This window comes from Chelonoidis abingdonii, chromosome 6 (assembly GCF_003597395.2).
Source record: "Chelonoidis abingdonii isolate Lonesome George chromosome 6, CheloAbing_2.0, whole genome shotgun sequence".
In the NCBI taxonomy this organism is placed as follows: domain Eukaryota; kingdom Metazoa; phylum Chordata; order Testudines; family Testudinidae; genus Chelonoidis; species Chelonoidis abingdonii.
Genome location: NC_133774.1, coordinates 98305270 through 98319207, shown reverse-complemented (window position 1 = coordinate 98319207; position 13938 = coordinate 98305270). Strand labels below are relative to the sequence as shown.

The following is a 13938-nucleotide window of genomic DNA, read 5'->3' as shown; positions in this document are numbered from 1 at the left end:
AAAATCGGTTTAAACGCGTAGTGTAGACCAGGCCTGAATGACTTCTGTATAGACAAAACTATATAGGTAGTTCTTTCAGATTTTTGGAGAAGAAAGATGCTATATAAATGTCTACTATGGTATTCCAAAAAGTTACCGTTTGAGGTAAGTCCCAAAGCAAAATTGAGACTTTGGTTAAGAACAGATACCTGAAAGGAGGTATGGAATTTATCACTGAATTTATCATTATTCTTTTAAAATCTCATACCTTCCCTGATATTTGGTACTTCATGATTCACTGAAGACACTCAAGATGGAGACATCAGAAATAAGGGAAGCCTCATTACAACCCATGGTACTGCAATATTTCAGAAGGATTATGTGATATCCTCAACGAATCACGATGAATCAAGAAGTTTCCAGAATGGAAAATAATTAAAAAATATTAATTAAAAATCTCTGTACAAAATTCTCCCACAACCTGGATACCGTGAGGTTACTAAGTACTGACATCTGTGCTTAACTAAGTCTTCATTTTGCTTTGCAGTTCACCTTAAGGTTGAGAGGGCAATTCCATACTAACTCTTTTTTCTCCTTCAGGTCTATGAGTAAACCTTGGCATGCTTGGTCTGAGCCCGAAAATTAATTTGTTTGTAACATTTTAGTAAAATTAATTTAAGTATTAGAGTTATTATGAGAGCATGAGGAATACCACATATTTCACTGAAAAAAAACAGTTGTGGTGCCCAAATAACTCAAAACAGCCAATATAAAATTCACATAACACCTCACATAACTGTGGTCCACACAGCAGAGGAAAGAAAATCCAGCCAAGTTTAAGTGAAGGAAAAGGTTTAAAATTATTAATGTTTGAAATTTCATGTTTGTGTAACCACAGTAGAAAAGTTATTAGCTCCTGTTCTGGGCTACAGAAAGTATCATTTATGACTTCAAGTGGTATAAAATATTAGGTAAGTGCTACAAGAGGAGTTTTTGTTTCAAAATAAATAGCCCATCACATGATCAGTAGGCAAATTATTGTTGACGTTTTGGAACTGGTGGGAGATTCTCTCACCTGCCACCATGAGTGTGACAGTTCCCTGTCGGTGTAGGGGGAGAGAGAACCACTTGACATTTGAAAGCATTCCCTTCACAGATATTTTAAAACTGCTGTTTTACCCCAGGTATATCATGAACACATTAGGTTGGTGAACTGGGGGCTCCTTTTCATCCATAACCATAGGATGAGTTGCCAGAAGAGAAGAAAAAAAAAGTTTTTTGGACTTCTTTCACCTTCCAGTATGTGCCCCCAGAGGATATGCGGAGAAGTGTCATTTCTCATATGGGAAGCACAATTCCCAGCACAGTTGAGGAGCAGCTGCCAGCTCTCCTCAGCTAATGCACCCGAGATATGTTTTGGACATAGACGTGCACTCCAGCAAATCTTGAGCACGTAACAAGTGACTCCTCTTTCCTCCCCCATCAAAAGGATGGGCTTCAAGGCCAGTAGATAGCTCCTTCGAAATAAGGAGGTGAAGGGGAATTTCTTATCTTCTACCATCTCATCTACCCTGCTCTTCTCTCCCTAACATATGAGAGAGGAGAGAGAGAAAGAAAGAGATAACCCTTCTTCCACAAATAAGGGGCAAGCTTCCCTGCCTGGAGACCTTATTCCTTGAATGAGCATTAATTTCGCCTTTCTCCCTATTGAGGAGAACAGGCTCCCTTAGAAAATGTGAATTTCCAACCACAAGCCAGAAGAAAAAGCAATTTTTCACTTTGGAATTCCATTCTCTGTGCAACGTGAAAAACAACTGTTCACCACAAACAGAACTACTGGTGCTGAAGAGAGTATTTCTTATTACAGTCACAAGTGCAAATCTTAAATGCATAAGTTAGCACTGAGTGAGGTGGGGGGGGGAAGGAGACTCTTTCTGTCAGCCCATTTAAACCAAGTCTAAATTTCTTGTATCTCCTTTATCAAAACAAATAATACAATGAGGAGGTTACAAGACTATATTAGATTCAAGACATTTCAAGCAGAAAGTACCTTCCAATTACTGCTCTCAATAGTTCACTGTTTCAAGTTGAGGTCATGAGATTTCCTAGCTCCAAAATGAAAACATTTATTTTAAAATTTGGAAAGCTAGTAAATGTTTGTAATTTATTTTACTTTAAAAGTACCCAGAAACTTTCAGGCCTGGCCACCCAAAAAGCTTACTTGGTTACTACAAAACAGATTAATAGTTTTGACTTTTTACCATAATAAACCTCTGAGTTTTACAGATTTGATTAGTGCATTACTAGGGTAAGATGAACATTTAACTTCCTGTGAAGCATTGCAACCAATAGTTTGCTCCAATGTGTTAAAAACTACTCATCATGTAAGCCACTGGTCTTGGTTTTCTCCCCACTAAGTAGGTGAAAAGTTTTATTTGTACCCAAAATGAACTTTTTTCATATCGATTTTGCAGCAACTTTCCTAAATATGGTCTTCAGAAAATCATAGTCCTATTCATGTTATTTAGCACCTCTCACCCTTTCAATCATGCTTCTGGTCTTCTCAGTTCCCACAGGGACATCATGAACACGATACTGCGAACAAAGGTAACTCATCACAGGATGAGGAGCATCAAATAACTCTCGCAAATAAGAGAAAACACCATATTGGCTGAGGAAGAGAAAAGGTGAAAATCACAAATAGATCTTTAACCAGTTTTGTTTATGACAAGTTAGCACAAATATTCAGAAAGAAAAAAAACATTAGATATTGAGGTAAGAGTTTGATTTGCAATAAAAAGCATGGTGCACAGCTACATCATTTTGCACTGAGACCAAAATATTCAATGTTGACAATAGTATTAAGGTTAAGTATTCTATTACTTACTGCAACTCTTCAACTGATCTTGAAGGTCTATTTTCAGCACATGACACAATGGGTGCACATACAGCATTAACTTTTAGTTTCTGATGGTCACGCACCTAAATGTTACACCAAACAAGATATTCAGTAACAAAAAACGAGTTTTGAGTGAAATTAAAATGATACTAATGTATGAAAAAGATGTATTTCATAGAAGCAAACATTTCCTTTATATCGACTTAACTTCACAACCATGCATTTGAAATTATTCTGACTCCCACATAATAACCAAAGTTATTTACATCCACTGAAGCTTTCTCTCTCTCTACATTCAGTTAGCAGAAAAAACTGTGGTCAGTTGGCCAGCTGAAAGAAAGAAAAGAAGAGTCCTCCTTATGTTTTTCCCCCCATTAATGATCAATCTCCTTAGTAATGTTGCCTTGGTGACCTTCAAAATCCTGGACAGAAATTAGTTACTGTAGCAACAAGATCCTTTCTGCCTCAGCATCTGGGAAATATGTAATATAGATGTGAACTAACCCCTCCAGAGGTTTAACTGATCTTTTTATCAATTCCTTAAATATATATATTTTCAATTTCAATTTACTAGACAAGACAAAATATCCAGTAAAAAAAGGTGTCTCAACAAAAAGGTGAAAGGAACACAAGCCACTAAAACATATGCAAGCATCCACAAAAACCGGCAACTGTGGTGCCCCAACCAGCTGAGTTCTCCAAAAGTCACTACCTAACTACTACCATGTAGGAAAAGCTTTTCAAGAAAATACATTAGTCAAATCAACAGCAGTCATTGACAGTCAAATTCAGAGCCCACTGTCCCACCTAAGTAGCTGAGCCAGGTATGAGTCAGATGCACAGAGATGCAAGAGCAAAACATCCTCCTCTCTGGATTTGGAAAAATCTTGCTCTTTTATTTAAATTATGCAAGAGAAAAATCAGGTGGGAGTCTGCATATCTGTGGTCTCAGTACAGTTTACAAAAAAACCTGATCTTACCTAGCAAATGTATTATTACATAGTGCATAAATTACTTAGTGGTCATAATAAGTATGCCCTAAACTGGAGGGTTCCTGCATCAATATTATTTATTTTAAGCTACATTTTTAGCATGTTATATGACTGAGTACTTGCCTCCCGAAGAAATATTTCCATGTCTTCTTGACTTTCAAAAACAAAGGCCCTCATATCATTTGCTGAAATGTGATTTTCAACATATTTAGCATGTCTATTGTCTTTCATGTTTATCTGCTCAGATAAAAAAACAAAGGAGGATCATTGAGTGATGTAATATAATTATAAAAATAAAACACATTAAAAACAATAAACAACATAAGACAGGTAATATCCAAGTCAACATTCAATAAAACAAAGGCAATACTTTGTTCTAAGGCAGGGGTAGGCAACTTATGGCACGTGTACCAAAGGCAGCATGTGAGCAATTTTCAGTGACACTCATACTGCTTGGGTCCTGGCCACTGGTCTGGGGCGCTCTACATTTTAATTTTAAATGAAGCTTCTTAAATATTTTAAAAAACTTATTTACTTTACATACAACAATAGTTTAGTTATATATTATAGACTTATAGCAAGAGATCTTCTAAAGACGTTATAATGCATTACTGGAACGCAAAACCTTAAATTAGAGTGAATAAATGAAGACTCAGCACACCACTTCTGAAAGGTTGCCGAACCCTGCTCTAAGGAAAGGTGGAAATATCAGAAAATTCCAGATTCATCGCTAGGATATTCATATGCAGGTCTCATTAATTTCACTAGTAGCCAGTGAGCACATCTAAACATAAATATAGAAACCCAAGGCCCTGTGAGGAGACAGATGATTTGGAATTTACTAGAAGTTAATCTGGTTTTCTCGAAAGGATTCTCAGACAAAACAAATCCATTGCTTAAGATGAAGGAAGGTTTTTGTACCCTGGTAAAATACGGTAATACTAGGAATATATCAATACACTAAAATTATATCATACTATTAGCTGTAAAAAGGATCAAGATACGTTTGAGAAAACCAACACACATTACTATATAACTCTACTAAATAGAGTGGCAATTGACCAAAGTTTGATTGCTTCCACTAGTGATTTCAGAACTGGTGAGCTAGTTTTAATTGATTTAAAAGTTTCAGATGTTCCTAAAACTCTCAAAGAAACAGAATTATATTGTACAGTAGAGATTAGGGGGAAAAGATTCAGATGTTCATGGACACTGTGAAGACTAACTAGCCTTGAAGGAGAAAGGTAATCGCCCTGAGATCAAGATATCTTTTTGATTAACTTGACCTGACAACACTATATCCAGTAGGAGCGAATGATCTGGAAAAGGCAAAAATAATATTTGATTCTGATAACGCAAAACCATTTCTGGCATTTCCAAAACTAGCACAAAGCAGCAAGTTTAGAAGGATTAGTTAAACTTTGGGGATGGCTACACTCGAAACTTCAATGCGCTGCCACGGAAGCGCTGCCACGGCAGCGCTTTGAAGTGTGAGTGTGGTCGCAACGCCAGCTCTCCCAGCGCTGCACATACTCCACCTCCTCATGGGGATTAGCTTTCAGCGCTGGGAGCCGCACTCCCAGCGCTGCGGCACTGTTTACACTGGTGCTTTGTAGCGCTGTATCTTGCAGCGCTCGGGGGGGTGTTTTTTTCACACCCCTGAGCGAGAAAGTTGCAATGCTGTAAAGCACCAGTGTAGCCAAGGCCTTAGTTACTGACTTCTGAGTACCTAAAATATATAAAATGAACATTACTGACAACTATTAGCAATAATAGGAAAGTCTGGCCAAGAAACAAACTAAGACTGAGCACAGACTGAACGCCTCTATGCCTGCAGCTAGATGTAGAAAAGAAGCAAGTGAAGGAGGCGGGGAGCAAAAGTCCTCTTAAAACTTCTGTTCTGAATGTTCAGAACTATGAGAAGGCTCGCATATAATCCCAATCACTACTGCTTTCTTAGAAGATTCCCAAATTTCAGAGGAATACAAGAGGGATATAGCTCACCAGCTGGAATTTGTAGAGGCCACTTTGAAGAAGGGCAGTTCCATTGGAAACCTATATGTTGGATGGCTGAAAGCACTCTGTGTTCATCCATGTAACAACATACCCAAGGTACAAAGGAGTCTAGTAAAACTTTCACACTTGTGTAAATTTTTTGATGCAAGTAATATAACATCTTAACCAGCTGCAGACTTTGATTTAAATGTACTCCAGTTTGCTAACTCATTGTAAAACAGTTGATAAGCTAGGGAGCCTCTAGATTTTAGGTTTATAATAGAAATAACAACCAATCCAGAATTTAATTTTTTTTAAGACACGCTATTAGCCACTAATTAGTATTATACTCAAGCGAATTTTCTTACTGCAAGCATCATGGGTTCACAGACACTTCTTTTAAATCGGTCTTTGTTCTCCCTTAGCCACAGAAGAGCATTGTGTGTGTCTCGGTATCTCCCTCTGAGCTTATCTTCCTTCAGATTCATCATATTGTTAAACTGTACAATGCGATCAGTTACTCCTGTAATTTTAAGAAAGTTATATTAAGTCAAGCTTACACATCACAAATAAAGATTTCTAATGTTTAATAATTATAGTGCTACAGTATTATGGTTAGGAAAGAGTGTTTCTTATTTTCATACACTTATGACCAGTATCCCATCCATTCTAAAGCATGTAGGCCATTAAAATTTTAAATCCCAGAGCTATGTGAAATAAACAGAAATGTGCTTCAAAACAGAGATTAACAATATCAGGCATAAACATTAATATTCAAATTAATTTTTGCAATGGGCCTATTCTAGGTGCAGAGACATTCAAGTAAACAATTGCCAAATAATACAGCCAAAAATCCTGGACTGCTACTATCTTAAAAAAAAACAAAACTCAAACCTTCTCCTCCACTACTAGAAAAAGGGAGGAAGAAGAGAATGAAACGTTATACTTGTGGGGAGTAGGGGGATAAGAAACTTCTATTTCAGTACTTTTCTATTTATTTATTTGGTGACAACAGAAGAATGTTGCTGTAATGCAAGAATGGTGTGGGAAGGTTCTTGCCTCCCAAGAGAGGAAAGGGAGAACTCATTCTCCCTCTGAAGACACACAGAAGTAGCATTCTTCATGTCACCGCCTTTTGGGAAGGACCTTGAGATTTCCACGATAATAAGAAAAAAATACTACAAAATCTTCCAGGAATACACAGAATGTTTCCAATCTACAGTCTCCAACAATGGGGAAGGGGGACAGTCTCGCGCTTAAGACAGTGGACCGGGATTTAGGAGACATGGTTCAATTTCCTATTTTTCTAGACCTCTAAGCAGGACAATCAGTCTCTCTGTGCATCAGTTCTCCATTGGGGTACTGCAAGGATAAATCCATAAATATATGAGAGGTGTTTTGATACCATAGTGTTGGAGCCATACAGACAAAGAACGTGTGGAAGCAAGTTAATCAAGAAGAGCTCTAAAAAGATAAAATTTTAATTCTAGCTCTCAAGTTACATCAAGACAGAACTAACACAAAAGGCCAGGCTAATATTAAAAAGCGCAGTGTAATTCGTTAAGGATAGAAAAGGCTGGCCTCCAAGTACATCTAACAAAGGCAGAAAGAAAAACAGTCACTAAAATATTGCCATTTTACACATAGCATCTTGGTACTATGCTACATTTAATTCTTCTAGTTTAAATGAATACCATAAATTTAATAAAATGACCATTTCTGTCTGAAGTTTTTTTTAACTTAATGTTACAAGTAACATCTAAAATTACTATAATAAAGAAAAATCCTTCTGTATTTTGTTTGCTTTATGCATCTGACATGACTGAAAAGTCAGTTTCAGCATTTCTCCTGTACAGTCTATCAGTTTTCCTTTCATTTGTATGGGGCTTTCACATAGTAAGAGAGAAAAAATAATTTAAATAGAAAAATTCAATTGGAAGAACATACAAACTGGAACATCTGTGAAGAGCAGGTTTATTGAAACTACGTACAATCATTTTTTTTTGAAAGACTAGTTTTCAACTTGATGGTGTCCATTCAAAAACAAGCTACCCCTGACACTTTTACAGGCCTTGAATAGATGAAAGCACTATAGAGATGTACTAAGCTTTGAAATGATCTAGTGTTTCGGCTGTCACTTCAACACAAAAGGATTGCATGTAGTAACCATAGTAGGGAAAGAATCAGGCAATCTCACTTTTCTTTTCCCTCTCTAGGTTCTCTCTCTCTCTTCGCAGATCACTCATTTCACCATCAATATTTGCCTTTTCTTCTTGCAACTGTCTTAGCTCATTGTTAATAGAATCAATCTGTGGTTGAAGATTCTCAGAGTTTCCTGTACTGTTGAGCTCATTCTGCCAGTCCTCTATCATCTTACGAGCGTTGTGCATTCTCTTCTGTCGATCCATTTCTTCATCGTTTTTTATTCTCAAAGCTTGCTGAATTTCTTCAATCTAAGAGAAACACAAATGTTTTCCCAGAATGGCATTTACAAAATGAATTTTTGCATATACAACAAAAGGCGGATAATTACAAAAGATTGTTGTAACAGATATTGAAATACTGATGTAGTCAAGCAGGTTTAAAAATATAAGATTTCATCCTTGCTCAAAAACCCACCTAACTCAAATTGATGCCTTTTTGTAAAATAACTAGAATTTGTGCCAGAGTTTTTAAGAACAAATGTATTATAATCCCAATCTTTAAACAGATTATTACAGATTCTTAGCCCTGGTCTACACTGGCAGGGAAGGTCGAGAGAGGGAGGTCGACCTAAGATATGCAACTTCAGTCAGCGTATCTTAGGTCGACTTTACCTGGCTGTGAGGACGGTGGCAAGTCAACTGCTACTGCTCCCCCATCGACTCCGCTTCCATCTCTCGTGAGCTGGAGTTCTGGAGTCAATGGGGAGCGCATTCGGGGATCAATTTATCCGCATCTAGACGAGACGCAATAAATTGATCCCCGATAGATCGATCTCTACCCATCGATCTGGCAGGTAGTGAAGACCTGCCCTCAGATATACATTTATCTAAAATTATAGTAAAAGTTGCATGCTACTGGATATTTTGAGAATTAGTACAAGATTGAATAAATTCAACATAAAATGGAATATGCAACTTGAACTCTCCCTCTTATGTTTAATTTTCATATTTATTGACTGAGTGCTTAGATAAGGAGCCTTAATGTTGCATTAACAACTGTTTGCATTTAATTTTTTTAAAACTGTGTACACATAGAAGCTCCCTGATTAGCTAACACAAGCAACTATTCTGTTTCTTCATCTGGTTAGACTTAAGGCACCAGGGTACAGTGGATAACAGTAAGTGAGCACTAGAAAACATTCTAATGTAGCAAAAGTATTCAACAAAAGCAAAAACTTGTACATTCCTTATAATAGAACATTCCTTATAATAGAACATTGCATCCAACTTGAGAAGACAGCTGTTCCATGACAGTGCTCAGTTCTACTGATAAACTTCATTTTCCTCAGGGATAGCAATTTTAAGGAACTCCACAAGCCTGAGTGCTGAGGGTGCTGGGAGATACAATGAATCACTGCATCTCCTGGATACTCTGTCCCTGTTGCCTCTGAATTTGCCTCTGTACATTTTGGAGGGGGCTGCACCAATCAGATGTGGGTCCTTGGAGGAGTGGAGGCTGCAGACAGCTTGCAACACTACATTTCATCTCCAGTTGAACTTTCCATCCTGAGTGGCTGAAATATGGGTGTCATGGATGGAATCCAAACAGTGACTCAGCCACAACAACATTAAATTCCACAATATTTACCTGAACACTTCATGTGATGTATTTAGTATTATATCAATGCTCCACAGCACCTGGAAACAAGAATTAAAAAAAAACCCACGCACATTAAGGTTCTCTTACTTGTTTGTCTTTCTTTTCCACAGCATCTTGTTTTTGTTTACATCTTTGAGAAGTGTCTTTGATTTCAGCAGTCTGCATACAACAAAATTAAATGAAAAAAAAGCAAGAAAATAGCCATAATTATTTTGTATATGTAACTTTTTTAAAATAATAGCAATATGCAAAAATCAGACTTTGGAAGGACATTCTGTTTGGAGCACCAAATATTTACCTACCATAAAATTTATTTTTGACAAAAGCTGCACATTCATCAGAAGGAAATTGTTTCTAGACACCAACAGTTGTTTTATTTCATTGTAATTAGTCTAACAATTATATTGTCTATAGTTTGTACAGAACTTATACTTGCACGTGGTTTAGGAACTACAGTGCAACATCAGCTACAGAGCTGTACATTTGGATATACTTGCCAATAAAGAAAGGCTCACAACATAATTCTGAAATTAAAATCACAATGCTCTTTAAGGATTGTAAATAAAAGAATTACATTTAGACTGTTGTATTTTACAAGGTGGCCTCCTTCTCTGTCTCCAAAACAATTTTCCCAAGGAAGATCTAATTGACTTAGTGCTCAACTGTTACAACAATCCCAGAGTAAGTGGCAGTGTATTGCTACATTGTCCCAAGAGCAACCCAGGAGAGTCTGGGGGCTTGGCTACACTCATACTTTACAGCGCTGCAACTTTCACGCTCAGGGGTGTGAAAAAACACCCCCGAGCGCTGCAAGATGCAGCACTGTAAAGTGTCAGTGTAATCAGGGCGGCAGCGCTGGGAGCGCTGCACGCTACACCCGTAAAGGATGTGGTTTACATACAGCATTGGGAGAGCTCTCTCCCAGCGCTGCTGCTCTGACCACACTCACACTTCAAAGCGCTGCTTTGAAATTCCAAGTGTAGCCATACCCTGGGACTCAGGGAATAAGTCTCACTCCCAGGTCTTCTGCAGCTCAAGGAAGAGATTAAACTGTACTGCATCTATATTCTGCATATCTATGCAAGCTGACATGCTTGAGAGTGAGATGGGGTGTTGATCCAACATCTCTCCCCTGCCCCCACTTGTGAGAAGAAAGGGTGTGTGGCATGGCAGCTCTGTAATCTGTTCCTTGACTGAGATGCTATCTGTCATGTGGGTAACTAGTGAGGGGCCATAAGGAAGCAACTTGCATTCTCTTAAGCCACTCCACCGCCATCCTAGACATGCCACACTTTGGCTTCATAAATCTTTCTTTTTAAAAAGGCATTTAAAAGGGACTCCACCAATCTGAGATTTAATGAGTTTTTTTAAAAAAATATACTAAAATAGTTTCAGGTACTATGCATGTCTGAGTCCTTCTGGCAAATTTTGTTATTTTAAATCCCATTTTCCTACTTACTGATTTTTTAAAATGTGTCTAACACTCCCCTGCAACTGTATTCGAGACCCATGCAAACAAGAGAAGGAAGTAATTGACTATACAGGGGAAACAGTGAAAAAGACTACGCACAAAGGGCATAAACTCCATTGATCTCAATGAGTGTCCTGAATTCAATGAGAGTCCTTCCAGTGACTTCAATGGGATCTAGATCAGAGTCAAAGTATTTTCAAATTCACAGAGTAAACAGGAAGAAAACCCTAGAAAAATACCTCCTCTACTTTTTTAACAATCAGTTATTGCACTTAATAAGTGACGATAAACTGAGGAGTTGCTTGCACAACAGTTGGTAAAAAGTTTTCAGATGCAAAAGTGGATTTTTTTTATGTTATGGTACCCCTTTAAAAGAAATAGTAAGTGTTAAGTAAAACAGCTAAAGTAAGATGTATTTTGGATACCTGAACTTGTAATTAATAACAGCACCTGTGTGACAGCACCACTGTCTAGTGGAAGTATACTGTACTGACACACAAGGATTTATCTGTAGTCCCACCTCCCTGAGCCACCAAAGCTGTTGGGAGGGAAATCACACTGGCATATAGGGGAGTGATGAAAAACTCCTGTGGCAACTGTTTGGTGAAACTCAAACCAATACGAAGAGGGAAGAACAATTCAGAATTCTTTTGCCAGAAGGAAGACCTGACAAATGCAGGATGGTAGTGAGCATCAGCATACCAGGATCAGAAAGAATCTGGAAGGATGGCAATGGATCCAGAATTTAGAAAAACTGGAACACACAATCAGAAGTAAGGTGTCCAGTTTTGAAAGGAGGAGGGAATCAGGAAGGAGAGATGCTCCTAAAGTATTGTATTTTTGGTTGTAGTTAGGGAAAAATGCACAAAAGTAGGAGGAGAATGAGATGGGTTTTATCTTGTTTTAACGCATTTAATATATGCTCATGCAAAATAAGTTCTTCATCCCTCTGTGTTCTACTGGACTCTAAATTCTGACAGAATATCAAAACATTAAGGAGGATTCATCAATATTTTACAGACAAACACAATTTCTCTAAAGAACCAGAAGAATGAAATATCTGCCTGGTATTATGAATGAATCGAAAGTACTGTATGGCTGCATATGGATGGAGTTTAAAAATACTGTATTGAAGGCACATCACAACAGGAAGATACACTTCTACTTGGCTCCCTCAGCAATTGGTATCTAGCAAACTTAAGTGTTAAATCTTACCAATAACTTATTTATTTTGAAGACAATATTTAAGACTTCAGCCAGTCCTACAATGCCAAAGATTAAGAAGAAAGCCGGCTATTAAGATTTCACGTAAAACTGCCCACTGCTGAGATGAAGGATCTACCATCTTACTGTGAAGCAATTACTGTTTCTGCTCCTGATGAAAAGTGGACTAAATCAAAGAAAACATGCCAAAATGTAATGCCTGTTTCCAAAATGTGCAAGAGAGCCATTATGGATGGGGAAAATGAATTCCATCAACTTCAGAGTAGTGCAAATGGAAGCTGAATAAACAACAGTACTGAAATTAGAGCCTTCAGTGTAGAAGCCACTATACAATACATGACCAGAAGAATGACTTTTGGGGCTAAAGTTTTAAACAGATCTCTCTACCTGGCTGTCACATGGAAATACTAGAAACTTCAGGGAACAGGTTACACAGTTGCCATGCCACATCCCCTTTCTTCTCACAGGTGGATGGAAGGAGAGAGAATGGAGGAGGGGGAGGGAAATTGACGCCACACCGCATCTCACTCTCAGGCATTGCAGCTTGCACAGATGTGCAGGATATAGATGCAGTACAGTACAAGGACTACTACAGATGATAGAATCTTTATTGAAAGAACATAGTCCATTGCAGTAAGAGAAATACCAAAGAACCCACCTATCAACTACAAAAGTTACTACACCTCTATCCCGATGTAACGTGACCCAGTACAACACGAATTTGAATATAACGCAGTGAAGCAGCACTGGGGGGACCTGCATGCTCCGGCGGATCAAAGCAAGTTTAATATAACGCGGTTCCACCTATAACGCGGTAAGATTTTTTGGCTCCTGAGGACAATGTTACATCGGGGTAGAGGTGTATTTCTAAAGCAGGGATAAGGATAGAATCTTATGTGGAGTTAGATATGTGAGAAATTGTCTTTAAAAAGTCATAGTGTTCTTCCCTAGACCTAAATCCCAGTATTCAGACAAAGAGAGGATTATTAGTACTAATTTAAGACCCCAATCCTGCAGCTGACTGTACACATAGTCATCGACAGGATCAGGGCTTATTACAATATTGAAAATATTGATGCTGTAATCCTCTTTCTTCCCACCCAACCTCCCCCCCCAGTAGGCATTCTAGAGAGAAATATTTCTCTTCTGAACAGTTAGCTGCAAGACTTTAAAAAAAAAAATCCAAACCCCTCAACATTTTCAAGGTCAGCACAGGGACACTTGATATCAACTGGAAAATTAATTCTAACTAGCTTATGACAGACATTGTTAAATCACATGTACATTTGATTTACATTCATATTTTATATATGTGAATAACCAACTTTATCTGCCTTTCAATTTTTATGACCAAGAAGAAATATATTTTTGTATTAGTTTGTCCATTTTTTTTTAAAAAATAGGTCCAAACTGCCTCCTCCTGTGTAAACCCCTTTGAAACTCTCCAAGAGGAGGAAGACCCAGCAAGGTTCCTGTCATAAACAGATAGTAGAAGTTAATAAAACAGAAGGACTTTATATCTCTTTTGACTGTAAAGGGTTAACAAGTTCAGTGAGCCTGGCTGTCACCTGACC

General features: G+C 37.8%; 1 protein-coding gene across 2 annotated transcripts in view; it reads right to left on the bottom strand.

Moving 5' to 3' along the window:
* Window positions 1–13938, bottom strand: part of SMC5 (structural maintenance of chromosomes 5) — a 98127-nt gene that overhangs the window by 39235 nt on the left and 44954 nt on the right. For both annotated transcript variants that reach the window (XM_032798162.2, XM_032798163.2), the window contains exons 8-13: window positions 9757–9828; window positions 8063–8318; window positions 6234–6388; window positions 3994–4107; window positions 2867–2961; window positions 2518–2650 (exon numbers count right to left, since the gene is read on the bottom strand). In XM_032798162.2, coding sequence (XP_032654053.1) covers window positions 2518–2650; window positions 2867–2961; window positions 3994–4107; window positions 6234–6388; window positions 8063–8318; window positions 9757–9828 — 825 coding nt within the window. The remainder of the gene's footprint in view (window positions 1–2517; window positions 2651–2866; window positions 2962–3993; window positions 4108–6233; window positions 6389–8062; window positions 8319–9756; window positions 9829–13938) is intronic.